The sequence below is a fragment of the Alexandromys fortis genome, unplaced genomic scaffold (assembly GCF_014885135.2).
Source record: "Alexandromys fortis isolate MF-2015 unplaced genomic scaffold, M_Fortis_MF-2015_v1.1 scaffold_27, whole genome shotgun sequence".
Lineage (NCBI taxonomy): Eukaryota > Metazoa > Chordata > Mammalia > Rodentia > Cricetidae > Alexandromys > Alexandromys fortis.
Genome location: NW_026067952.1, coordinates 9,193,583 through 9,221,495, shown reverse-complemented (window position 1 = coordinate 9,221,495; position 27,913 = coordinate 9,193,583). Strand labels below are relative to the sequence as shown.

Here is a 27,913-nt window from a genome sequence, read left to right as displayed (position 1 = left end):
AGGGCAAAGTGTGGCTCCTCCTTGGGGCTCAAACCTAGGCTCTGACTCCCAGCTCCCCAGCCTCTCTGACCTCTCCTTACTTCCTCACCCCAACTGTGTTCTTCCAGACTGGTCCCATATGACCTCTCTGACTCACTCAGGTCAGGGCTGATGTCACAGCGAGAGTACTAGAGTGCAAGTCAGACAGCGTAGGCCCTGTTTCCAGGCTCACCCACTGGCCCTGTAAGTGGTGGTCAGCCTACTGGCACAGTGCAGCATGGGCAGCCTCGGTTTTCACCCTGCAGTTTCTCATGGACATTGAACAGGCTGGTGACCCCATGAGAACCTGAAGTGTCTAGCACAGTGTAGTTCCCTTTGGGGGGGGGGGGCTGGGGGTGAGAGACCAATGGCCAGGGCAGCTGGGTTCCTTCATTGAGCCAGTGGACTCGCCATCCCTTTGTGCTTGCTCTGAGGATCTAGGGACAGTCCAAACAACACAGGGTGCTGGCAATGGCTCTCCTCTTCCCCTGGCTCTGGTCTGCCAAGGCCAGGGTTCCGACTGTGTTGGCACAGAACATTCCTCACAGCTAAGGGGACAGATGGGGAACAAGACCAGAGGAATGGGATGGATTAGGAGTACATTTCCTCCCAAAGAGCCCCAGGCAGCCATGTCAGCCTGAAGGGGTGAAGTTGCTCATTATCTCGGGATTAAGACCAGGTTGAGTTGAGGGTTGGCAGCAGGTGGGGTGGAGCTGGGTAAAGGGGTCCCTTAGGCGGGGCCAATGATGACGTTCCGGTAACCCTTCACAGACTTCAGCTTGTCACACTGGAAGTTCACCACCAGCTTGTGGAGGCCAACTTCAGTCGGGAACAGGTCGACCCTCACCTTGACCACTTCTCCTGCTGGCACAGGGTCTGAGCTGAAGAAAGAAAGAAAGAAAGAGAGTGAGGAGACAGGCCTGGCTGCCACGTGAAGCGTGGGGCACCAGTGAAGACACACGAGACTTAGGCCAGAGCCTCAGTGAAGACTAAGACTAAGGCCAGAAATCATGACAGGTCCTGCCTATGGCCTCTGCAGGACCTACAGAGTCGGTAAGGAGTTCCACACCTCCTAGAGTGGTGTGTGTGTGCTCATGTGTGCATGCCTTTGAGTGTGTACACAAGTTTGGGTGTGTTTGAGACAATAAGTATATGTTCATGCGTGCACAAGTATCTATAGGCATGCGCAAGAATGTTGCTTGTCAATGGGCAATCATATGTGGTGAACAGATGTGCCCCATGTGCTGGCAGTGGTTGGTGGGGGAGGGGTAACACAGACATGCTCAGTGGCTTCAGGAGAGATAATACATCGTGTGCATTGTGTGTGTGTATTGTGCGTGCACTTGACTTGTTTTGACTGTGTGAGTTACATGGCACCGGAAAAGAAAAACAGCATGTGCGTGTGCATTTACACATAGACATATGTGCGGGCATCGAGTTCTGTGAGGACTCTGGAGACGGTACACTGTGACCGATGTGTCTCAGGTCAGGTGTGTGCTGGTGTGGCCGGCAGTCGGCACACTGTGAGATTTGAAAGGCTGCCTGTGGGTACTCTGGCTTGGGGTTTAGGGTGGGTGGGACGCAGGTGAGCAGATGAGTGGAGTGGGCTACAGGCTGGGCTGGGTCCAAGGGCCTTGCCTCCTGGCTCCTCCAGCCTCCTCCCCTCTGAGACTTGAGTTCCCAGCACTTACACTTCCACAGACTTATGCTCCTTGGTCAGGCCAGCCCCCTCCACAGTGAAGACGCAGTCATTCAGGGACTCTGAGAGTGGGTTCCTCAGGGACACCTCAGCCACCAGTTTGCGGTTCTGTTTGGGCTCCCCCAACATCTGGAAAGGAAACAGATGAAGGTTAGGGCAAGGGAGTCAGGCTGGATGCTTACGGAATTTGTCCCAATGTTTGCTAAATGAAGCTGCTCTCAGCTCTGACACTCCCAGAAGAAATCTTGGTGCCGGTTTCCTATCTGCAGAACCCAGATGATAGCTGCTCCCAGGTCTCTTTCGGGGGGCTTTACTGAGGCTCCCCCATGAACCCGGGGGTGTGTGAAGGGTCTCCTGCTTCCCAGAATTTGAAGTTGAGAGATCAGGACTGAAGCTTACTGACCCTGCTCTTCTCTACTGTGTGATACTGGACCCTCTCTGAGCTCTGCAAAAGTTGCCAGTTCTTCAGAACAGGTGAGCTAAGGTGTGTAGCACTCGGCAGACCCTGGCCCATGACTACAAGGTACTCTAGTGCAACTCATCTGGAACTCAGGGGTACCTCAGAAGAGGGCTTGGAGGAAGGTGGCGGTGATGGCACAGTCGGCTTTTACCAAGTAAGTCTCCAAACATGCAGGGCACACCCTAGATATTTCCTGTGGCCTTACTGGGATTCTCACAGCATCTAAGTGCCAGCATTGACTGGGTCCCACAGAGGAGTGAACTGGGGCTCAAAGGGTGAATTAGCACCTTTGGCACCACCCAGGCACAAGCCTGGGTCACCATGCTTGTCACCCTTCTCTGGCCCCAGCAGTATCACCAAGGTGGGTACACTTATGTTTTAAGGATACCTGGGTCTTAGATTCCCAACAGTCCCATGACCCCAGGACTCTAGAAGTCCTTCCCAGAAGCTCCAGTCCTGCATTCTCTTATCTTTATGATACTCTGCTTTTACAAGGATCCTGAAACACAGAAAGGCTCCAGGCTGCCTGGAAGTGGGCGTATGCATGGATGCAGGCTGCCTTCTCCCTAACCCGGGACTGTTCTGGGGCCCTGTCTGCTCCTTACCCGGATCTTGATTTCCGGATTCTCCAGGTAGATGTCTCTCTCAGCCAGCACTTAGCTGTTGGAAGCTGGCTCGACAAGAAGACCCCGCACCTTGATGAGGTTTGATTCTGTCAGGTACTCATTGTATTTCTCGTAGAGGATGCGAAGGGGGATGCTATTCTCTGCGATGAGGGAGAGAGGGGCGATGTGATATGTGAGTTGTGAGGGCTGGAGCCAACCAACTGCCGCGATTACAGACATGCACCACCACACCGGGATAGAACCCAGAGTCTGTCTCATGCACGCCAGGCAAGCACTCCGTCACTGAATTGTATTCCCAGTTTGCCTCTGTTCCTTCTAGCTGATGACACAGCAAGTGTCCACCTTCTGGGACCTATTAATAGTATCTGGGCAGTATGGGTACTTAGGAGACTAGGAAGGGTTTCCAGAATGGGACAGGGAGGCACCATGCCTCTCCCAATGCCTCCCATTTTACCTTCTTGACAACCCAAGTGTGGTTGTGTTTGGATCATCACCTGGCTTACACTCAAGGAAACCAAGGCTTGGGCAAGTAAAATGGTATTGTCATGCATCATCACACAGCTGAACATGCCACCCAGGCACCTGAACCAGAGCCCAAGCATCACCTGTCCCCTGAAGATGAACTCACTCCCCACTGGGCCCACAGCCTTGACCCATTTTACAGATGAAGACATGCCTCTGCCAGGAAGCACTCACCAATTGGCTGTGTGAGCCCAGGAAGATGACCACCCTGTCTGTTCCAGGGTCACTAGCATATACAGGGTAGAGCTCTGACGTTAACAATGGCACACAACCAAGGGACTGAGGGTGGGCTTAATCTCATTTTTTTTTTCTGGCAAGAAAATGGAGGCCTGGGGGCAATAGGATTCTGTAGGACACAGGAAGGTTTGGAGAAAGGAGCCCAGAGCTGGGATCTACTGCTTGCACAACCCATTCTGTCTCCTCATCTACTGAGACCCTGAGCAAATAAATCCCTTTTGCTATCAATTCATCATCACTACTATCCCCATCAGCAGCATCAGCACTACCACCACCACCATCATCATCACTATCTTCATCATTACCACCATCATCACCACCACCATCATCATCACCATCATCACTATCACCCCCACTATCATCATCACCACCACCACTATAATCACCATCATGATCATAATCACCACCACCACCACCACCACCCATAATCACCATCATGATCATCATCACCACAATCACCACTACCACCATAATCACCATCATGATCATAATCACCACCATCACCACCATCGTTACTATCATCTTTTGCTAAGAGAAGATCTTCAACATTATTTATAGCAAACTAACACCACAATAAATATAAATACAAGCCAACAAAGTCTTGCTTACTGCACTCTGGCAGAACATTCACGTCATGGGGGTCAGGGCTAATTGATAATGAGGGACTCGCTAGGCCTGGGAAGCCAAGGACAAATTAGCACGGCTCAGCTCCTACCAGGGGATGGCTGCTCGGGTCAGCTGGAGGATTGACAAAGCTGGGGGTCAGTGGCCTGCTTATGGTTGGCTCAAGCAGCGGGTGGTGCAGGCTTTAGAAAGCTAGGCAGTGGGTGGCCTTCCCAGGTGCATCGTCCCCAGAGGGACCTATTCCGGCCCAATGACATGATTGGGGATCCAAGCTCTGTGCCCATGAGGACAAAAATGTGGAATGAACAGCTCAACCCTGGGGGCAAAATAGAAAGAGGAAACACTGGACATTAGGAAGATGTGGCCATAGTTGTTGGCTTTGCCAGAAGGCCAGGCCAGGGCAGGTCCTGGAGAGCCAGTGTTCACAGATCAGTGACCGGTCCTTAGCCTCGGGCCAAATACTTGCTGGGAGGAGAAACTAAATGTTGTCAGCCTCAGTCCTCCCTTGGACACTATGCCCTGTTCTAGAAGGCCCCCTGGGGATGGTCAGTGTGGCACACGGACTGCTTTCTTGACCTACTGGTGGCTGAGGAAAGAGAGAGAGAGCAGGGTGGAGGAGGGGGAGAGCAACTGGGCTGCAGCCAGGCTGGGACAACTGGACTCCATTCAACTGTCCTGGGCCTGGTTTCCTGTCCATTAGCACATGGAAGTCCCCAGATCATATCATCAAAGAGCAATAAGCGTCAGCAACTGCCAAAAAGGGAGAAGAATCGGCCAGGTGCTCCTTGGATTTGGAAGCCCCCACAGGCCATGTTGGACTAGCTGTGCCTTCCAGCCAGAGCCCGGCACACAGAACCCCTACCCTGTCCTCCCTGTTCCCTGGGCTGTCCCTCATGGATTCCTGGCAGGCAGAACATCCTCAACTGTACTGTGGGCCCAGCCGGAGCTCCTGTAACACAATGCAGGCGCTCTGATGTTATCTGTGGGGCAGAGGTGATCCCGCAGCTGGGAGTAAGGTCTTGGCTGGGGTTCATCACTGCCTCCCTCAGGGTAGCTCATAGAAGGCTCAAGTGAGTGGTACCGCCTTCAGGGCCTCAAAATGGGAGCCTGTGGCCTAAATGGGAAGAGAACTGCCCAGGGCAACAGCACAGGTGGTGGCAACTAGAATATGGGTATCCAGGCTACCTTACATAGCCATGGTGATGAAGCCCTGCCCTTTACTTGGGATCCAGTCAGAGAGGGGTCACTTGTGTTCTTGCCATGCCATCAAGGGCTGCAGAGATACCCTGAGCTGATACTGCCTCTTGTCACCCTAGGGGTAACGAAAGACCCAGCCTCTCAGTCGCCCTGGGTCTCATACTGAAGCAGAAGCGTGGCACCAGGTCCTGGCCACAGTGACTCCACATCTACACTGAGTCCCCGAAGCTGCACATCAGGTGATGGGCGTGGTCACCTGGCCAGTCTGTACATCGTGTACTGTGAAGGTGGCAGAGGCAAACGCCCCGCAGGTCCAGCTGGCTTCAGAATGCATCCGTCTGTAGTGTCAGTGCTGGGACCCTGGCCCGGGCTAAGGGGGTTTGCCAGGCCTGGGAGTCAAGAGCTGGTCCCAAACACAGGCCTGTCTGTCCAGGAAAGCTGGCCTTGACAGTGCTGGCTCAAGAGCCGGAAGCACTCTGAGTGCAGGCAGGAGTGGGAGCACGGAGAGTAACAGCTTGGCCGCCCCTTCTCCAGGTCACACTGCTCTCCATGACCAAGTGTTGACGGTCCAACAGTACACGAAGTCCACACTGGCCAACGGTGAATGGGCTATGGAGCGGGGCTGTGTCCTGGCACTGGGCTAGCTCAGCGTGTGACCTCAGGGTCCAGAACAATTTTAGGAGAGCACCGAGGAAGGGAATTGGCTATGGCAGAGGAGCACAGTGGCTGGGAAAGCCAGCAGGGTTGTGGGAAGATGCCATGAAACAAGACAGGCTCGAACCCCTGGCTTGACCACTGTGTGCCTCCATCTCTTCATCTAGAAAATGGGTGCAGGGATGGAATCTACATCTGCCCCCCTCCACATCACTATTTTTTCTTGAGACAAGGTCTCACTATGTGGCCCAGGCTGGCCTCAGATTCTCAATCTTCCTGCCTCAGCCACCAGAGATCTGGGATTACAGGAGTGCTCCATCATGCCGGCCCCCACTTCTCTTTTGGTTATAAGAATTAAGCATGCTGGGAGGCTAGGGAGACCACTCAGTTAGCAAAGTGCTTGCCTTGCAAGCATCAGAACCCAAGTGGGGGATGTGGGGTAGGGGGTGGGAGCAGTGGGGGGGGGGCGTGGGTGGAGCCTGGCTTGTAATGGCAGTGCTGGCAAGAAGGGACAAACAGATCCCTGGGACTAGCTGACCAGTGAGAGAGCCTGTCATATACAAAAAAAGGTGGATGGTACTTGAGGGATGACACTGTGGTGCCGTCTGGCTTACACACGCACACACTCGCGCCTGCACGCACGCATGCACACGCATACGCACACGCGCACGCTTAAACACCACGGTACTAAGGAAGTGCTTAGCACGGGCTTGGCCCGCATGATGCCTGGTTAAGGGTCTGGGAGGTGAGATGCACACGTGAAGTACTGGATGCTCCGGGCAGGCAGAGCCTTACCAGAGTAGGGGTCCAGGGTCAGGCTGAGGTTCTCAACACCGCACTCGGGCCCCAGCACCCCGTTGTAGCTGACGGTGCGGGCACAGAGCAGGAGGCGACAGTCACGGGTCTCTGAGGTGTCATTGCCGATGTGGGCGAACACGTCAAAGTCGTTGCCCATGCTCATGCTCTCGCCCACGCGGATCCGCATGGACACCCCAGTCTCCTCCTTCTCGGCCAGTTTGTTCAGGTGGTTGGCCCTGGTGAAGGCTTCTCTCTCCTCGGGCGACCCTGCACAACAGGGAAGAGAACCCTGACCTGATCCACAACAATGGGAGAGGGTTGGGACAGGGCAAGCTGACTTTTCAGAGTCCGGGTGATCCTGGCAGCCCAAGGGAACCAACCTCTTCTTTACGATTCTGCCAGGAGGAGGCGGTTGTATCTCATCTCCACAGCTGAACTCCTATACTACCCTCAAGATCTAGCCTTACGCTACCCCTCCGCCAAGAAAGCTTTTCTTACCACTGCTTCCTCGGTTGTTTTCCGTTCAGGTGTTTACCAGCCCCCCACCCCTCAGCAGATCAAGAATCAAGGCTATATATAGTCTCTGTGCCACATAGAGTTGTGACAGTGGCTGGTGCACAGGAAACAGGGACACAGTGGTTTGTTTGGACCGGGACTACTCCGCCTGACTGCCCTTCCCTCCTCTTCCTCACTGAGTCTTCCTTTGTGTTCCACTCACCTCTCCCCTGTGTTCCCTTTCTTTTTCTTCCCCGTGTTATTGGGTACATATCTATTCTTCATTTTTTAAAGATTTATTGCATGTGTATGGGTGCTTATCTGCATATATGTATGTAAACCACATGCATGTCTGGTGCCCATGGAGGCCGGGGGTGGGGGTGGTAGGATTCCATGAAACTGGAGTTACCAATGTTTGTAAGCCACTGTGTGTGTGGGTGCTGGCACTTTGGAGGTGCTGGGAACCAAGCCATGTTCTTGTAAGAGCAGCAAAGCCACCCCTCCAGCTCCACACCTGTTTTTCTATCGCTCTACCAGCCCTGAACCTTCTGAAGGCCAGAGGAAGCATGTTTTCTTCTGTGTTCTCCTTTCCAGCTAGAGCATGTCCATACAGTACTAACCCCAGGCAGCCCTGGACTTAGCGAGGGCCAGGCAGTGCAAGGATTACAATATCTCAGTCAGCTCCGTTAGTGTCACAGAGGCTGGCACACAGTGAGACTTGGTACTGAGTGGGCTGGTGGGTGCACCCAGTCTTGCAAAGCCTTTTCCTTACTGATTCTCCAGTAGCGAGAAAAAGATGCTGCCTTCCGGGTGAGATTGAACCTGTTACTGTCAGGTTTCTAGGAATGCACCTCATGGCCTCCCTGGACTGCAAGTTCTTCTGGCACGGATACACTGTAACCATGGTCTGTGTACAGCTAAAGACCCTGCCCCAATGCACCCCATTAGTACCGTAAAACAACATAGACATACCACTTTCCCTCCTGAGATCCATGTCTCTCCTACTTAGCAGCTATGCCCTCCAGTTTTATTGAGACTCAGATCAATGAAAAATGAGACTTATAAACCAGGGGGACAAAGGTGGGGGCATGGGTCAGCTCATTTCAGATCCTTGGCACCCTTGTAAGAACCAGGCACGACGGTAGCGCATGTCTGTAAGCCTAGTCTCGGGGAGCTAGAGATGTACACATGTATAACAAGGCTGACGGGCTAGTAAAATTAGCTGCTCATCTGCACGGCTAGGTTAAAGGCTCTGAGAGTGCGGACACCTACCTTCTGGGTACTTGTAGGTGTGGGTGATGTCCTCCCGCTCGTCACGGCCCACGCTCTTTGTGCTGATCTTCTGCCCCACGATCAAGGAGCGATTGATGGACTTGTGCACAGACCCATCTTCCTGCCGGATCCAGTCCACCACATCAGCATTGACCTCGGCGAACACAAAGGGTGCGTCGTACTTGGTGCTCAGGTCACCCTCCTTGATGGCCCGCACTGAGACTGGGCCACAGCAGTAGGTTCCTGTTTGGGATAAGGGGAAGAAGTGGGCAGAGCTATAGAGAGAGTGACACCTGACCCCTCCATGATTGCCCCACGTGAGCAAAAGCTCTCAGAACCAGACAACTCTTTGACCAGGGAGGTCTTTCCCAAAATGCATCTGGGGTTGGCACTGAAGTCCGAGCTCCGCCTCTTGTTAGCTGTGTGACCTTGGGCAAGTTGGTCACTTCTCCAAGCTGCATTTCACTGTGGAGTTCTGTCTGCACCCACCTGATGATGGTCCACGAACCACAAAGGTAAAGCTACTCTGAATGAAGCTCCACAGTCTTTGATAAGACAAACAGAGATGTGCCTTAAGGCATCTTCAGAGCATCAGAAGGCCAGGTCTCACTCCCACCAACTGGGTACATTGAGTGGAAATCAGTGCCCATGACAGTTTGGCCTCAGCCAATGCAGAATGTGTTAGGGGCTAGAGATGGGTGGGGGTATTTTGTCACGTCCTGAGATGGTACATTGTCACAGCAAATAAAAACACAGGATTGTCACACTGGGATATGGACAAGGCCACAAAAGGCCGCCTAACACTGATGCTCTTCAGTCCCTGCCCAGCTTCTAATAGAACCTAAAGGTCCAGTGACTTTAGGTGTAGAAAAATGACATCTTTATCTTACAGAACTTCGGCAGCTTGTCCTCTAATGACAAAATCAAGCAGCGAAGCATGGGGCAGTTACAAACTGCCACAACAAGAACCAGACATTCCCCATGACCTTGCAGTTGTCCCAGATAGCAGGTGCTGTCACATACATGGGCCCCAGCCCTAGAACTCGCTCTGTAAGGATCAAGTGTTACTATGCCATAAAGGGGGTTTTCTAGAATTTTCTAGAACTTTGATAGTCTTTGTATCCCCATGCCTTGGATTCTGTGCATTTAAAAAATATTCCGAGGGGATTTCCATGCCTTTTGTCAGACCTTGCCTTGGTGCTGTCTGTCTGTCTCACACATACAAATGTCATATTTGGGATTTGCTTTTTCTTTGTGCTCGTTGGCATTTGCCTCCTGCACAAGGGGTGTGCCGATTTCACAGATGAAGTGCTGCCGCGTCATTGCTGGCCTCCGGCTGGCATCTCGGCACCACCATGCTGCAGCTCCTCCATCCCAGCTCCCCTCTCAGGAATGCTCTCCCCACTAACCTTCGCTCTTCTCCTGCGGTGTGGGGTCAATGGCCTGCCACCCCTCGTAGCCCGGCGTCAGGTCCGGCCTGGTCATCCAGGACTCTACCCAGCAGTGGAAGTTCCTAGGTGGGGACAGAGGCCGGGGACAGTTTTCCAGTCACTCCCAGGAACCCTACTCATCACGGCCTATGGGAGACCCGGAAGCCCTGAACCCACCTCTCTGGCCTCCCCTGGAGCTGTCTCAGTAGCAAGTTCTTTAGTGGGGACTCCTTCTTGTCCTCTGACCTTCCACAATCTCGGAACCCTTTCTTCTCCTCCAGATCTGGCTGCCTAACCTCTCCTTCTTTGCCCTCACTCCCTGCCTGGTCCAGGCCCCTCTCTACCCCTTGAGCACCTCAGCTCCAGCTCCCTGCTCCAATCCTGGCCTAATAGGGATGGCTCAGTCCTCACCTCCTCTGAAGCTGAGAATAGTCCTGGAAGCCAGCCAGGATCCCAACTCACATTCCAGACCCCCACCCCCTCCCAGTTCCTCCTGCCATCCCATGCAGGGCTGGCTATGGTGGGCTTCCTGCCTCTCAGCCTCCACCCAGTTTTCTCCAGGCCAGTTCCCCTGCCCATCCCTGTTCAGCCATCAAGGTCCAGTTCTTGGTATACAGCCTGTCCTAAGAAGCTCCACAGGTTTCCCCTGCCGGCCTCACAGCAGGCTGCTGCTCACCAGATCATCTCGCTCTTGCCGCTCTCCAGCTCCCCAAACTCATCCCGGTAGTATTCAATGAGCAGGTTGCTGTTCTGGTCGTGGGCTGAGTAGTAGTTGGTCACCACTCTGGTGGGGATGCCGAGGCACCGCAGCACTGGAGGTTGGGCGGTGGGGAGGTGAAGAAGAGAGCCCACAATGTTGCTGAGGCTCCTGACAAAGCTACCCTGCTCGGGCCTCCGCAGGCCCATCCATCTATACCCCAGCGGACGGCGGGCCCACTGACCATGTGGTGAGATTGTGCACCAGCAGCTCTTGCCCCGCAATGACACCTGCCTGGCTGGTCACCCCATACCCACTATGTTCCTCTGTCATGATTCTGAAATACAATCTCTGGTGTGGCCCCTGAGCCCTGGTCACCTCCTTGCACATCTCACTCCAGCCACACCGACCTCCAGTACCCTCTGGCATGACAGCCCTGGGAGCAAAGGGCAGATGGTGAGGGAGGTCAGACCTGGTCTAGAACAGCAGGGGGCGGAGCAAGGTGTTAAGTGCTGCGGGGTAGGCTAAGCTCAACTCCACAGGCTCAACACAAAGAGGAGGACAAGAATTGTGAATGCCCCTCCCCACTTTATTTATTTCGGGACAGGGTCTCTTGTAACCTGCTTGGCCTAACTGCATAGTCAAGGGTTACTTTGAATTCTCGAACTTTGAATTTCTGTTCTTGATCCTCCTGCCGCCATCTCCTGTGTCCTGAGATTGCGGGCATTCACTATAACGCCCATTAATGTGGAGGTGGGGTGCCAACCAGGGTCTCATATATGCAAGGTATTCTACCAACCGAGCTACAGCCCCAACTCTTGTTTCTTTGCAAGTGCCTTGGACCCACTAGGCAAGCAGGGTAACCCTGAGACACACTCAGCCCTTACTGTAAAAGGGATGGGTTCCCGGGGTGGGAAAAAGAATGTAAGAATCTAAGAGATAAAGCCAGACCAAAAGTTCACCTAGAGAGCTAGTCATGAGACTTGTGCCTTACTTTTCTTCGTTTTGATTTAGAATCTTCGTTTGACTTAGAATCTTTGAAGGGGGAGGCTGGGTGTGGCCTTTGCCCTTTGCCCTACATTAGCTTGTGAAAGAGCTTCCCAGATGGCCCTGGCTTCTGGCTAGGAGACACAGAAGTGTTTGGAGGGGGAGGGACAGAAGTGGCCTGCTACCTCTTGCCTGGTTCCTGCAGCCTCAGCTGAAGCTGCTGTAAGCCCTGGCCTTGTTCTATATGCAGTGTGCCTCCGATTGCCTGGCTGATGTCATGGAGTCAGCACCCTTCCTGATTCCGGGACAGTGTCCCGAAAGACCTCATCTCCACAGTCTAAGGACTTGGGGCTTCCCCAGAGTCACGCTTACCTGGCTCAAGGCCAGACTATGCCCTGAGCCAGCAGTGTGACCTTGGACTAGTCACTTCCTTCTTTCCACTGGGGAAGAGGAGCCTATAATAGCAGCTTGCTAGGATGTGGTGACTGGGAGAAGACATGGGTGTGGCAGTCTCTTCTGCCTGGTGCCCAGAGCAGCCCTGGCAGGTACTATGGGACAGCCAGTGTCACACGTCCTCCAAGGCAACCGTCAGTGTGGTTGGTGCTGCTGAGGGCCGGGCACTGATAAAATACCCAAGGGGCCACCAAGATGCCCTGGACCCCAGGCCAAACTGTTCTTGGCTTGAAGACTCAGCTGAGTGGCACTGTCTCAGAGCTCCCTGTGATCAGTTTATCACTATTGCCTCTATTTCTCATGTGGGGAAACTGAGGCTTGGATACACTGAATCTCTGGCCCAATTCCATCTGGAGACTGGAAAGTTAGACTAAGCATTGCTCCCTGGGTCTCTGAGCTGTGGACTTTACTGAGGGTTTCCTTGTCTCTTTACATACCAATCTGGAAGGTGGTTATAGCCAGAGACAAAGGCACCTAGGTGGGAGGCTGGGGTATGGGATCTCTCTAGGAGACTTCAGGAGGTCCCTTGGAGGGAAGGGGTCTTAGGTCCTAGAGAAAGGGTTAGCGTATGGAATCCATGGGAAAAAGAGAAACAGGAAAGGGACTAACGAGTTGCCACATTCTCCAGGCCACACAGTATCTTAAGGGCAGAAACAGCACTGACATCAGGTCTCCCTGTGTCCCCATGGGCTACCCAGCCGCAGCTTACCTGTGCAGGCTACAGCCGCAAACACCCAGCATTGCCCGTACTTCACTTGCTGACAGCTATGTTCCCTCCAGCGCCGCAGGATGTCCACGCTGCCAATCCAGGCCATGGGACTGATACCATCCCCATAATTGTTGTCCCATCGGCCCAGAAGTACACCCTGGTCATCATTGCAGTTGACCTGCAATCAAGAAAGCATCATGGGAGGCAAAGTCTGGGTCAGGGAGGAGGGTAGGTCAGGAGGAGTAGGCATAAAGCAAGGGATCAAAGTCAGGTCACCCTAGGAGGAAGGGTTGGAGATGCAGTGTGCCATGGTGCACCAGATGGGATGTTAGGGATAACTGGGGGTGCAGCCAAGGGCTCAGGAGACAGAGAGGAAGACCTAACAAAGCCATGGGCAAGGATCTGATTCAGGGCCTGAACCTGCCTTGTGAATCCAGGGTCATGATGTGATTGAGTTTCCCAAACACCCACACTGGCTCCACATGTCTCTCAAGAATCCACTGCTTCCAGAACAGAATCCAACCTCTGGTCCATAGCCCATGGCTCTGGGTGCTCTGGCACCCACTCGCTCCCCTTGCTCACCCTCCTCTAGCCTCTCTTCGTGCCTTCAGCACAGGCTGTGTATCCTTTCCTGCGCTCTGGGGACCACACCAGAGGGAGGCCCCTCAGCCCGCTCTGTGGTGAGACCCTGTGCTGGGTCACTCGCTCGCCCTGACCCCCCAGCCCGCGCATCTTGATCAATGCGTGTGCACTCATTCCTCATGTTTCCACTAGTGTCTGCCTTCTCTCACCCACTAGAATAGAGTATTATGGGATTTAGGGCTACACACAGTTTGGACCCAGCTCTGCCCTAGTGCCCAGGACATTAGTGGCCGTTAGTCAATATTTGCTGGGTGAATGGCTGAAGTGCATTGGGAACCTCGTTTGTGTAAAACTTTCTAAACTTCTGTTGCTGAGACTTATCTCTGCACCCAAGTCCTCATTATCCCCAACACAGAGCACGGCCTCATCATCCCAGAAGGGAACGGCCTGCTGGAACCCCCAAACTCACCATGCGGCTCACCACCCGGCCCACATAGATGGGACTTTTGCGGCGTGAGCAGTCCCGGGCACGGTCCTTCAGGAATTTGGGGTTCATGTCCAGGAGCATCAGGCAGGTCTCTAGGATGCCATCTTCAAACTGTGTCCAAGCAAACAATAGAACAGGAAGTTGGGATGCCAGCCTCTGCAGGAAGCTGTCCTATACCCCACAGCTGCAGGGACCACACTCCCTCTCGCTAGTAGATGGGCGTCCAGCTGGTTCTGGGCGGTCCCAGGACTCCAGCTGCTGAAGGCCGAGGAGGGAGCAGTGTGACATCTGGGGGGCATGGGTGTGAAGAGGGGGAGGGGCATGCCCATCTGGCACCTCAAGGGTTCTCCTTCCTCTGCTCTTCATCTTGTGCTGTTTTGAATCAAGCCTTGTTCTATGCGACAGAGCAGCCCTCTAGGGCTTGTTGTTGTCTATTGTCATCTGCCTGATGCCCGGAGATATTTACAACCAGGACTTTCCCGTCTCACCTCTTGAGGTTCCATTACCCACTATGTCCTTCTCAGACAGCATTTAAGTTTTCCCCACCTCTGAGTTCTCCCCACAGAGCTAGACTCTCGTATGGCAAACTCTTACTTGCTCTTCAAAGCCCAGCTCAAACGCTTCCTATTTCTAGAAGCCCTCCCCGATCACCATGGACAATGAGGCCTCCTCTCTGTTAAGTCTCGGCAAAGGAGAACCACCAAGGTCAAAGCAGAGATGTGACCCTGTTCCTCAGAAGAGAACGCAAAGCCCTGGAAGCTGAGACTGATTTGTGGTTTATGCGTCACGGAGACACGGCTCACTCCCACAGCCAGGCTGCCTGTGCTGGGTAGGGATCTCTGCTGCTATGATCCCTCAAGAGGAAGCTGTGGTCAGCATGACCCTGAGGCATACAGGAGGACTTCGCTCCACCCAAGGAGGGTCTGAACATCAGACTTAGATTCAGAGGCTGCAAGATGAGCTCGGAGACCCCACAATGCACCAGCGGCCCGGTGCCATGGTTCTGCTTTCTAAGTTTTCTCTACAGGATAGAGAGGTTTCTGGGAGGCTGGGTAATTAAGGAAATGAGTTTCTGGGTTTACAGAACCGGCCCTGCAGGACAGATAGTTAGCCAGCTCACTGTCTGAGTCCAGCCCAGCTGGGACTCCGCAGCTTTGCCATGGCTGGTCTCCATTTGTAAGGAGCCATGGCCTGGTTGAATGATTATTACTTTCAGTAACTTATGTGGTAGACTTGTTTGTTTCTGAGCAGGACAGCAGCATCAGCACCCCTGGTGAGAAGGCAAACTCCAGCCCCACCCAGATCTGTCTACCAAAAGCTAGGTGTGTGACTTGGCCGCTTCTGCTTTCAGGTATCTCTGAGAGAGGCTCTCCTTAGGAATTATTGTCTCAACAAGGTCCTCACCCACTTCCTGGCACAGGCTGAGCACACACTGAATACCTGCAGGGTGCCATCACTATATCAAGGGTCCTTCACTACCTCCTCCTCTGAGAACCCCAGCTGGTTTCATTGCCCCCCAGACTCTCCTCATCCATCACCCTGAGCCCATGGGTGCTGACTCTGCTGTGTGACTTTAGGCAGGCCTTAGACCTCTCTGGGCCTGCAGCTATATGGTCACCCTGCATTCTAAGAGGATGGACTGGTGACTCTGTAACCCCCTCGCATCTTGAAATCCCCAGGTCCCCCAAAACAGGCTGCCTTGTGGTCACTGTGAGGGGCAGGCGCTGTCCTACCTGTCCAAAGTTCCAAGGCACACTCTTGATGAACTTGACAGAGCCCTGGTAGATGAAGCCCTGCTGGGCAAGGACGTATTCCCGTCGCTCCTCCTCTGAGTTTAGGTACACATCGTCCGCTGTGGACAGAAGCAGGGGGCTCAGCTTGAGCTGGCAAGTCAGGGGCCCTGCAACATGGCAGCTGGGAGCTAACTCCCTAGCCCAAGCCTCTCTCAATTAGAGAAATGAATTGTTTAGAACAAGGCTGCCAACATCCACTTCCCAACATGCCCAGAGTTGTGATGGAAGCAGAACACACGTGAATCCATTTACTCTCTTTAAGATAAAAGACGGGGGGCTGGAGAGATGGCTCAGTGGTTAAGAGCTCCGTCTGCTCTTCCAGAGGTCCTGAGTTCAATTCCCAGCAACCACATGGTGGCTCCAAACCATCTGTAATGAGATCTGGCGCCCTCCTCTGGCTTTGGGTATACATGGAGGCAGAAAGTTGTATACATAATAAATAAATATATTTAAAAAAAAAGGTTAAAGACGGGGGAAACTGAGGCTCAGGTGTGCACCGCAGTTGAGAACGCTAACATCTGAATAAGTGATGGCAGAGGCTGGACTAGTTGTTTTGTTTCTCAAGACAGGGCTTCTCTGTGTGGCCCTAGCTGTCCTGGAACTAGCTCTGTAGACCAGACTTCCTCGAACTCAGAGATCCACCTGTCTCTGCCTCCAGAGTGCTGGGATTAACGGTATGCGCCACCACTCTGTGCATCAGCACCCCGCTCCGATGCTCATTTTCAATATGACCTGGGCCTTTGAGCCCATCTCAGCACCTCCTGGTGTTGCCTGAAAGTGAAGGTGTAGCAGGTGTGGGGCACTGGGAACAGATTCCTAAGCCAGTCTAGGAAGGTGCAGGACTCCCTGGGGAGAAGGTTCCAGAGCCATAAAGACATCAAGAAGGGTCACTGCCATCCTAGGGAGACAGAGCTTGGCCAGCTTTGGTCAGGGATGCTCAGTGAGACATGACCGAGGAGGCTGGAAGGTCACAGCATAAGCCTAGGACCCCTGCCAAAGCTGTGGTCCAGAGAAGGTATGGGTTGCAGGGTTCCCCGTGACTAGTAAGGAGAGACGGGCCAGCGAGGCTGAGGCTTAGTGGTCAGGCTGGCTTTATGATGTCAGGGAAACTGAGGCAGGGAGGAAAAACGGAGGGCCTCATGATGACTCTGGTACCCCTAGCCTGGGTGTCTATTCTCTTTGAATTCCTCCCTCCATCACTGAGAAAATTCAACTATGCTTGGTGTCTTGATATCACACAATGAAACGGTTCACTTAAACAACAAAAACAGCAAACGTTTTCAAAGGCAGGGTCTCATGGATCGCAGGTTGTCTTCAAACTCTCTATGCAGCTAAAGGTAAAACTTTGCCTTTCTGATCCTCCTGTCTCTATCTCTTGAGCACTGGGATCAGAAGTGTGAGTCGCCTTGCCTACCTTTTGTGGTGCTAGGTCTCAAACCTAGGGCTTCATGTACGGTATGCTAACACCTTATCAGCTTAGGTGCAACCCCAGCACTGCCCCTTTTTTTTTTAAAAAAAGAAATTAAAATATCTTCATGGTGTCTAAAAGAATGGCAGACTCCAGTCCCTGCTGAACCTGCTGGAGAAAGGGTCCCGGGGGCTACTACAAGGCAAGGTTAGACCACCAGGTAGACCTGTGCAGTGCCCAGCACCTCGTGAGTGCGATGGCACCCTGGGCACACTGCTCTCTGGCTCTGGAGCTGGGGCAGGGGTCGGGGGAGGGGGTCTTAGTTTTCCATTACTAAGCACCACCGTGCAGAGTGAAGGAGGGGAGTAAAAGAGAAAGCGAAATTCAGGGTTGCCGCATGGAGTGTGGTTATCACATATGGTATTGGGATCATAGCTCTGACTTCTGGTGACGTTGAGAATGCTCTGGGGACATGAAGCCATACGCACGCCGGCACCATCCTGTGGCCTTAGATCCAGGGCAGGGGAACCCATTTCCCGGCAGAACCAGCCCTTTCCCATCCATTCTCGAAACTTCCCCCTACAGCTGTCCCCACCCGAGCCCAACTTCCTGTCTCCTCCAGACCCTGCAATGTGGGTCACCTTAGTCACTCATTGTACTGCTTGGCCAGGACCCAATCCAACCCTCAGGACAGGGTGAGGCGGAGCCAGAGGAAGGGGGACATCCCCGGGAGCTGCCCTCTCCCTGCCCTGTGGGTTGGCAAGGGATCATCCTCCACCCAAACAAATGGCAGTTTGTCTCAGCAAAGTCACCTCTGTTCCAAAAAAATCATTGTATTGTGTGCTCTGTAAGATACCCCACATGCCATTGGGGATGACCTCAAGGCCATTAGCAGGGCACTGGGCAGATGCAGTCCATGTTGGCAAGGACCAAGGCATTTGGACTCTTGGAAAGACTGGGCAGCTGTGTTCAGAGCACTGTGCACAGGTCTGAAGACGGCTGTAGGAGAAACCAGATTTTAGCTGATTGGACCCAGGCCTCCAAGCATGCTAAGCAAGCACTCGGCCACTGAGCTACATCCCCAGCCCTCTCTTTTTGAGACAGGGTCTCACCAAGTTGCCCAGTCTGGCCTTGAACTCACAATCCTCCTGTCTCAGTCTGCAATATCAGGCCCGACCTTTCATGTTTGATAGAGGACATCTTGGATATAGCAATTCTGTGTATGGACAGAGCTTATACTGACCTAAGCCAGCAGACAACAGAGTCCCCAGTGTAGTGTGTATGTGTGTGTGTGAGAGAGAGAGAGTGTGTGTTTGTGTGATCGAGTGTTTGTGTATGCATGTGTGAGAGAAAGCGTGTGTGTGTATGTGTGGGAGAGCATTGTGTACATGTGAGTGTGTGTGTGAGCGATCGAGTGTGTGTATGCAAGTGTGCATGTGTGTGTGAGAGAAAGCATGTGTGTGTGCGTGTGAGAGAGAGAGCATTGTGTACATGTGAGTGTGTGTGTGAGAGATCGAGTGTGTGTATGCAAGTGTGCATGTGTGTGTGAGAGAAAGCATGCGTGTGTGTGAGAGAGAGCATTGTGTACATGTGAGTGTGTGTGTGCATGTGTATGTGTGTATGAGTGTATGGGTGTTTTGCTGGCATATATGTGTGCACACCACCAAGGGTGTCAGAAGAGGACATCGGATCTCCTGGAACTGGAGTTACAGATGGCTGTTACCCACTATGTGGGTGCTGGGGTTCAAACCCTGATCCTTTGGACAAGTAGCCAGTGCTTTTAGCCACAGAGTCATCTCTCCAGCCCCACAAAACAGAGTGGTCATTCTTAAATGGGTGTGGAAGCAGGAGGATCGGAAGTTCAAGGTCATCCTCAGTTACAGTTAGTTGGAGGCTAGCTAACCTAAATTATATGAGATGCTGCCTCTAAATTTTTTTTTTAAAAAAAAAGTTTTTTTCTGACATCTGTTAGAATTAGACAAGTCAAAGTAGGCACAACAGAGGAATTTTAAAAGCCTCCGATCAAGTATGTCATAAAATTTCCCAAAATAGAGAAGAAAAGAGTTGCCTAACAGCAGAGAGGCCAGACACTGTGTGTGTGTGGGGGGGAGGGGGGCTAGCCTGGAAGGCCACTGAATTCCCAGGCTTTACCGCCTGAGAGTCCCCTCCTGCCTCACCGTGTCAGAGCAAGGAGCAAACAACTGAGATGGGGAAACTGAGGCTGGGGAGGTGCGCCCCAGCCTGACCTCCTCCCAGTACCCAAGCTGGCCTGGGCTTTTCCCAGGTCTCCTCTCTCACTTCCTCCTCTGCCACTGTCCCCTGCCGACAGAAGGAGCTTCCAAGAACCACTCCTCTGAGTCTCGGTTTCCTGTCTGAGCAACAAGGAAACTGCCATCTTCTTCCCTGGCAGCTACGCAAGGAGGTGGTTACCAGCCCTACTCGACCCAGTTTCCCATCCTCACGGCAACCTAGATGAGTGTAAACCAGGGCCTCGTGAACAGAACGAGAACAGCGCCTGGCACTGGCCTTGAGCTGGGGGCACCTCTCCCCTAGTGGAGACTCATGAACCACACACCGTCTTGTGCCCCCAACGTTCTTGCTTTGTAACTTAAGTCCAAGGTAGTGGTGTTAGGAGGGAGGTCCGACGAATGTGTCCTGTCCTTAACAGAGGACTGGGTTAGTTACCTCCAGGGTGGCTATAGAAGACTTTGGTCCTCTCTCCCTCTCTCACCACGTGATACTTTTCAGCATGCTGGGTCACAATAAGAAGGCCCTCATTGGATGTGACCCACAGTCTTGATCTTGTACCTCCCAATCCCCAGAACTGTCAGCCATATTTATAACCAGTCTATGGGATTCTGTGACATCAGTCAAATGGATCCAGACACCCAGCTGCTAGTGCTGTTGGAACTCATGGGCCCCAGACCTGGACTGCAGCCTTTGGTACCGATGAGTCACCTGGCTTCCTGTCTATAAACTGGGATGCCAAAAGAATCCTTATTTTGAGGCTGGACAGGAGCTGACCCGTGGCCCCGCCCAATCAATCCTCTTTGACATTTCCTCTACTGGTTCCTGCCACTCCCTATCCCCCATAGATGGAAAATGGCTCACCTGGGCACCAGGCATTGAAGAGCAGGATGAAGTGGCCCAGCACGAAGCTGGAGCCTTGGTAGCCAGTAGAGGCCTCCAGGCCGAGGCGGTACTGGCCGATCGGGGCATTGGCTGGGGTGCAGAGCTGCAGGGCGAGGACGTTGTCCTGTTGGTCCAGCACTGAGGCTGTCCAGGATCCCTCCTCAACGTCATCAGACAGTGGGAAGCGGACCTTGGTCCCGGTCTCTTCACTGGGAACTGGGCCTGCGGAGGGGAGGTGACGCTGTGAGCGAAGAGCTGGCAGGACACTGTCCAGGCTCCCAGGCCTGGGGTCAAGGCTTAGTTCCACCCCCAGCCACGGGAGGAACTCTGCCAAGAGGCCCCACCTCCTTAAACCTCTGTTTTCTCATTGGCCAAGTAGGCATTGCGAGCCCACTTGAAAAGCCATAGGCATATGGTGAGTCTACAAGCAGAAAGAGTCTCCAGGAAGAGGACAGTACAGCCTGGGGGAGCTGCGGTGATCTACCTCGGATCAGAGGGGATGTTAGACAGGCCCAGCTTGCCTGTCTATGACACCAAGCAGGAATGATGGCGGACATTACCAGGGACCCTCAGTTCTCTCTGAATCCCTCTCCTGCATACCGCTGCTCCCCTCCAGAGATAGCTGCATACTCCCGAGACAGAACCTGAACATTTGAGATCCTGGCTATAGGTTGGTGGAGGACAACAGCCTATCAGGGATCCTCCGGCTATGGGTTCAAATCCCATGGGCAGCACATGAGGGTCATCACTTCCCTACAGCCCTGTGCATCTTATAGACAGCTCTGACTCTGGGCTGGAGAGTGGAGAAGGGAGGCCTGGAGAGGAGGGCTCTTAGGAGACCCTGGGTTTCTGGGGTCTTGAGGCCCTGGTACCACCACACTGCTTCTTTTCCAAAGATGCTGCTTCATGGTGGGCTCCAAAGATCCTGTGTCACAGTCTGCACAGACCTCTTCCAGGTAAGGGGTGGCCTGGCCCACGCAGGCAGGCCTGAGTCACAGTGGGCAGGGCTGGTCACTTCGGCCTTGGGCAGAGAACCGAGAAACAGAGGAGCTTTCTGGCTGGCTGGGAGGCAGCCTGGCAGTTTATTTTTATTTCTCCACCCCCTCTCTGTGGCTCTGCCATCCACTGCTGACAATATTGGGGCCTGCTCACCGAGGGGCTCCCTCCCAGCCTCCACCCCTCCTCTCTGTCTGCCAGCACCACTGCACCCAGGACCAAATATAACCGTGAGCTAATAGGCATGACACAGGCCTCAAGAGGCTGTCTGGGTGCCAGGGGCTGAGGTGGAGGCATCCAAACCCTCCCTGACTTCCAGAGCTGACATTTGGGAAAGAGCCAGCTAGGCCTGGGACTCAAGAGAGTTACTCTGAGTTTAGTTTCCACCTCTCCCGCAACCCAGCACTGTGCAACCTAAGCCAAGAACCCAGGCTTCTCTGACCCATAGTATCTTCATCAAAGAAACAGGCTTGGACCACATGCCCCACAAGGGCCAGCTTCAAGTCTGGAACTGGCTGGCTTGTAACCTTGTAGCAAGGGACTTTGTTTCTGTAAGCCAGAGTTCTACTATCTGTGACATGGGGCCTTTTTCTATCTATGAAATGAAGTCGTTCCTCCTAAGGTTGCCAAGAAACTTCAGGAAGGCAAGCCAGGCACACAGTAGGTGCTCAGTAAACAGTTACTATGGCCTATTATTCGCGCCCTGTGTCCTAGCACAGCTGGTGGGTTCAGTGAGGGCGCATGGAAAGCATTTGGAGCAGGGACTGTCCACAGACATGTTCCCTCTGAAAAAGACACGAGGATCTGAGTTCTCAGGCCAGATAGCAGGCTCAGAGGACCGCAACACAAGACAGATAACTTTTAGCACAATGAAATGACTTCACAGATGTGGAAACTGAGGCAAAGGGAGTCAGGTGGTTAGGAGTGGGTGGGGCAGGTCAGTCAGAATTACGCTTGCGGCCCCAGTGCAACCCCAACCATCGCCCTTCCCTTCTCAGAAATGTCCCTGTTTGGATGATCAATTATCTGGTCACTCTGGTAACCTGCCTGGGTCAGGTCCCACTGCCACTGTCTCTGTTGACATACCATCCCTAGGGCTGGGCAGGAAACACGCATCCCACCTCTCTATCCGGGAACAGTCACACATGTACTTGTGTATGTACACACACACACACACACACACACACACACCTTTCTTCCAGGAGGGCTTGCCGGGACACACTGTCCTGTGCTTCCCACCACTGCTTCCATAGCTCTCTTCGCAAAGTTCCTGGCTGGGGTTCTACAAGATAGTCTTGGTGCAGTTGAGAGTGCCATGAGATCCACTTTAGACCCATGTAACTCTAGAGACCCAAGGGGTCTTGGCACTGTCCAGACCATGGTGACAGCCTGGGCTGGGGCAAGTATAGCTTCCAGGGTAACACCTTCAGTGAGCCTCACAACTGTTCCCTTCTCCCCGCTTGAGCTGGCTTCATCTCCTGCCTCCACCCTCCAAAAGGGGAGTGTTTGGTCCTTTAACAAGGGCTGTTTGTCCACTGTGGCCTGAGACTGCTGCAGAGCCCACCAGACCCCAAACTGCCTAAGGAAAATAGTTGAGGTGGGACCACACACCCCTTCGCTGAGTGGCTTGACTCTCTCTCTCCCTTTTCTGGGCCTCAGTTTCCCTGAAGTGGTAGGACAGGCTGAACATAAACTAGAGGGCTCTGCTGGATAAGGAGGTCCCCAGCCAGGCTTGGGCTGGGCACTGACTCAAGCCTGGCCTGGAGGTAGGAGCCTGGCTTCCTGGTATTGTCCCTCAGGCATCCCCGGCACCCGGGAGGGTCTTGGATAGTGGACAGGGAAGCCACGACTGCCTACAGATGGAAGTGACCCATGGGGACTGGCGAACAGAGATTAGCTGCAGGGTTCAGGAGGTCAGTGTACCTCCCAGCACTGACTTCGGGATGCTAAGTACCTCTGTTCTGCTCCCAGACCATGGAGACGGAGGAGAAGATATGTGGGTGCTCACAGTCTACTCAGGCTGACAGCTCACCGGTCACCCCTGTCACCAAGGAGTACATCGAGGCCATGCAGGTGGACACGGGGTTAAATGACAGAGAGCCTCAACTCACAGCTGGGTCAGGGACTGAAGCCTGCTGTGCATCTAACCACTGAGGGAGTGACTTGGCCGTCTAGCCTTACCTCAGGCTCCCTGTCTGCAAAATGGGAGCCCATTATGGTTCCACCCTGGAGGCATTAGCATGGCATGAGCGTGGGCATGTGGACTACCCCACTATGTGCACCACCTTCCCAAGCATGATCCAGCTCTGTACAACCGCATAGCGCTGCCCTTCTGCTCTGCAGGGCCTGGAAGGCCAGGGACTGGCTAGGACCCTTTGGTGGGTAGAAAGAGCCCTACAGGTGCTGGGGTGGGGTGTCCCTGGGTAATAGCTCCATCTGTGGATGAGGAGGGAGGAGGAAGGGATGGAGGGGATATCCTGGCAGCCTGTGAACCCCGAGATAAGCTTATCAAACAGCCCTCAGATAGAAAGGGCCTCAGCTGGGCTGGGTTGACAAGTCCTGCCTGCCACTCTTTCTGCCCCCAAAGATGGAAGAAAGCTGGCCTTTCTCACCCTTGGGCCAGAGTCCCAGTCAGGTGACCCCTTACTGACCCCGAGGGAGTGGTTCCTACCAGAAGTCAGACAACTGATTTGGCATTCAAGGCCAGTTTCCTAGGAATGGTCAACCAGAGAGACTGGGAACAGGGTGGACAGGGTCCAGCACTCTTTGCCTATCCCAGAATCCTCTGGAATGAGGCAAGAAGCCATTAATATCTAGGCATTTCCCGGGCCATCTTACTTAACCCTCCAGGGTGACTGCTGATGAAATCAGTCTCAGAGAGCCTGAGGGTCTTGTTATACGTCACCGCAGGCCAGCAGTCCACCCTTCCTCTAGAAGGCCCCTTTCGCCACTACCCAGAGCTGGTTTAAGCCAGATCCCGGAGGTCTGGTGGGTTCTAGAAAGCCCTGGTGAGAAGAGACAGGAAGGTTGTTGAGGGTGGTAAACATTACGCTGCCTCACGCTGTGGAATAATCCTTTTGTACACTATGAAAATGCACTACTCTCATTGTTAATAACTAATAAAAGTCTCTGCGTGGTTATTTGGGAACTGGCTGGTGGGACAGAAAAGTCACCTATAGGATTGTGATGAACCTCCAAGGCAGAAAGCTGTGGATAGTGGCCCGATGCAGCCACTCCCTCTTCTATTCTGGGCCTCAGTTCCTCATCTGTGAAATGGCGCTAATGACAGCTGAGATCCTCAGAGGATGGGAAAGGCTTTGAAAAGAGGTGGAATTTATTTGTTCCGTCCCCACCAGGAGCAGGACACAGAGGAGATCCAAGGTACCCACCAGTCACAGCACTAAAGGTAAGGTTGTCCACGCTGGACTCATAGCCGCGGCCCTCAAAATACAGCGTCAGCCGGAAGCGCTGGCCACGCCGCAGGACCAGCTTCTCGTGGCACAGGTCAGTCGTGTGATGGTCACGGCCGTTGGCCTGTATCTCCAAGTCACACCTCTCCAGGATCAGCTCTACAGAGAATGAAAAAGGGGCATGAGCCGCCATGGCATCTCTCAGGGGGCTGTGGTCATCAGTGATACAATCCTACTACCTACATATGGGGCCTCAGCACCCCCCATGACCTTCTTTAGACCCTGGTGACATTCTCTCACCTCTGTAAGGCACAGCCCTGACCCATTCAACCCCACAGCTTCCCATGGTCACAGGAATTTGACAAGGCTAAGTGTCTCCAGTGTTCTAATCACAAGGTCATGCTTGCAGCAGAAGGGACCTGTGCTGTGCCCCAGTCATGGGATTGCCAGCAATTCAAAGTTTCTGGGCCTTGGTTTCCGGGACCTCACAGGGCCACAGCAAACATTAAGTAAACTGATTGTGTGAAGATGCACAGGCCCCTGGTCCACACGGCCTACCACATAGTCATAACCTCCAAGTGGGCTTTAGTGGGATCTATTGAAGTTACTCAGCATTTGCTGTCAGAGCCAAATAATTTCCTGCTCCCCTTCCCTCTCCTTCTTCCCCCTCCCCTCCCCTTCCCTCCTCTTCTTACTTCTATTCCTTTCCCTTTCTCCTTCCCCTTTTGTTACCCAAAGTCTCACTATCTGGCCCAGCCTGGCCTGAAGACAGCCTGTGCCCTCCTGTCTGGCTCAGACCCAATTTTCAATGTACAGGAAATATCATAGACTAAGGATCAGGCTAAAGGACAGGACCAGGGCACAGTCAACAAAATTCAGGCTCTGGGAGACCTCCAGCAAAGGATCTGTTTCCCCTAACACCTCAACTGCAAGAAAGAACAAACAAAAAAGCAAACAACAACAAACCAAAAAGCTTGAAGGGAGGCCCCATAATGAGAAACTAAGCGTGGTTCTGCCCATTGCCACGTGCGGGGCTTTTTACAAGAAGACTTTAAAACATTCCCTCTGCCCAGGAGACAGCCGGGAATTGAATCGCTAATGGATCGGAGACCTCAGGGGATTCTGCTGACTTGTCTACTGTGAAGCAGAGTCCTTATTTTTGATGGCATGTGTTGACAGACTCATGGCTGATACGACATGAGATTTTTCTCCCCAAGCACAGCAGAGGGGCCGGACGCAGGAGCGGGTTGGATAGTGAGAGCAGAGGAATTTATTGCACCGCACTATCCTCTCGGCTTTACAGATGACCAGTCGCCTCCAGAATGAAAGGTTTTAAAATGACACTTGGCGCGTATGACACACCTACATTTTCTTCCACTGTGCTGCTCTGTGATCCCAGACAAGTGTCCCTTCCTCTCTGTGCCTCCTTCTCCAACCCCTCCAAAGGGGCTAGGAAGTTACGAGAGGACCCAGCCCAGGAGAGGTTTGAGGAGCTGAAGTTCTAGTTTTCTGTTCCAGAGGGAGCTGAGGACCTGGGCAAGCACAGGTGGTGGTGGTGGGGACAGGGGGGACGGGCGGGGGGGGGGGGAGAAGCGGGAGCGGAGCAAGCTCATGGTCAGGACTGAGGATTCATTCAGGTCGGGAGTGGACACAACGCTCTCAGAGTTGACGGGGGTGGGGTGGGGAGGGCAGTGGAGGACCTGTGGTTCAGTGGAAGCCCAGGGAGTGGATGTCCCCCCCCCCAGGTCATCCAGCCCAGGTGTCGGACCTCCTGCTGTGCCGGGAAGGAAATGTCCGGGAAGTGCTCTGGGAACCACCTCAGATGAAATGCTGGGTGGTCCTGGTCTCACAGCAGGTGACTACTTTGGTTTGGAGCAGGTTCAAAGGTGGCCCTGGTAATGACCTCACCATGTAGAGAAGTTAATGGCTCTGCTGTTGAGGCAGGACAGACAAACAAAATCCTCAACCATGGAAGGCTAGGGCAGGTGGGAAAGAGGCTGTCTCTCTAGAGACCCTGGGGGTAACTACCTCCCAGCCTGGGGAGACAGGGTGTAGGACCCCACCCACAGGCTGAGGGTGCAGCAGATAGCTCAGGATCTCAGAACTCAAGGCCTTATGTCTTCTGACCCAGTGGGACCCTGCTGGAGGAAGCCCCAAGGTCTAGGCCATCTTCCAGGTCCCCCAACTTTTGGAAATAGGGATGGAAAACTGCCTTGGGGTAAGCAGCCCCTTAGGTGACCTATCACCCAGCCTGTTGGGGTTCCAGAGAAGGGAGTGACCAAGGCCACATAGTAGGGCTAGTCCTCTGGAACTTTGCTGTCTACATGTTTTGGGTCCCTCTTCGTGTCCCCTCTCCCCTTGCCCCGGGTCCCTTCCTTGGGGTCACAGTGCAGGCAGAGGCCATCCCTGAGTGGACTTGACTCAATGGTCACCTGGGATTCTGGTCAGACAGTTAGGAAGATCCTCCATCGTACCAGTCCTGACCCATGTGTGCCCGTGTGCCTCCTACAAACATGTAAGAGCACATGCCACACAAAGGAGGCGGGCAGAAAATGAGCAGAACCCTGGACCCTTTCCTCTCTTCTCAGTCCTCCTGGGCACATCAAGGCTGGCACTATTGTCCCTAACCTACAGCCGGGACATGGAGCTTCCAACAGTCAAGGTCTGGGCTTGGAGTACAGGAAGGCTCAAAGCGACCTCAGTGAACAGGACTGACTTCAGCGGTGCTCAACCAAATGCTGGAATGCCCCTTCGACTTGAGGCCACAGAATTAGCCAGGAAGGCTGCACCTCACCAAGGGGTGCAACCTTTCAGCCAGCTTCCCTGTACCTGGCACACAGTAGGGATGCAGATCTCAGTAGTCAGGGAAAGGTACCTTGCCCTTCCAGGTACACATTCCGGTAGCATTTTCACCTCATTCAGGGGTAGGGCTAAGAGCTGTGCCCTGGGGTTGGGGGAACTGAGCCCACAACTTAAGGCCAGCAAGGTTCCCTCCTACCGGCCCACCTGTTGTTCCCCTCTGCGGGACTTGGAGCCTGCCCTGCCTGGTCCCGACCCCACCTCCCTACGCGGCGCAGACACTCACCCTCGGCCATGGCTAGGTTAGCGGAGACAGCTAGGACGCGACAGGACACTCGGGCGTGGACCACCAGCTCGGTGCTGCGGGCCAGCCGCCCGGCGCGAACTTATAGCCCGTGGCCGGGCGGGCCCGGGTGGGGCGGGGCGGA

At 53.7% G+C, this 27,913-nt stretch overlaps 1 protein-coding gene across 1 annotated transcript; it reads right to left on the bottom strand.

Moving 5' to 3' along the window:
• Positions 1-348: 348 nt before the first annotated feature.
• Tgm2 (transglutaminase 2) lies at positions 349-27,913 on the bottom strand. The gene is made up of 13 exons (XM_050150880.1): positions 27,772-27,913; positions 24,666-24,845; positions 20,260-20,502; positions 15,681-15,799; positions 13,930-14,058; positions 12,879-13,056; positions 10,709-10,844; positions 10,012-10,115; positions 8,603-8,845; positions 6,833-7,102; positions 2,783-2,943; positions 1,710-1,846; positions 349-899 (listed from the first exon to the last, which is right to left on the bottom strand). Exons 1-11 carry the CDS (start codon positions 27,779-27,781, stop codon positions 2,834-2,836), a joined length of 1,722 nt encoding a protein of 573 aa, XP_050006837.1. The 5' UTR covers positions 27,782-27,913; the 3' UTR covers positions 349-899; positions 1,710-1,846; positions 2,783-2,833.

What these genes read in the sequence shown, in the direction of transcription:
- Tgm2 (XM_050150880.1), bottom strand. An exon ending in CTTCAATGCCTGGTGCCCAG is followed by an intron (nt 15,800 to 20,259) that starts GTGAGCCATTTT and finishes TTCTGTCCACAG; the next exon opens with CGGACGATGTGTACCTAAAC. An exon ending in GCCGGGTGGTGAGCCGCATG is followed by an intron (nt 13,057 to 13,929) that starts GTGAGTTTGGGG and finishes TCTTGATTGCAG; the next exon opens with GTCAACTGCAATGATGACCA.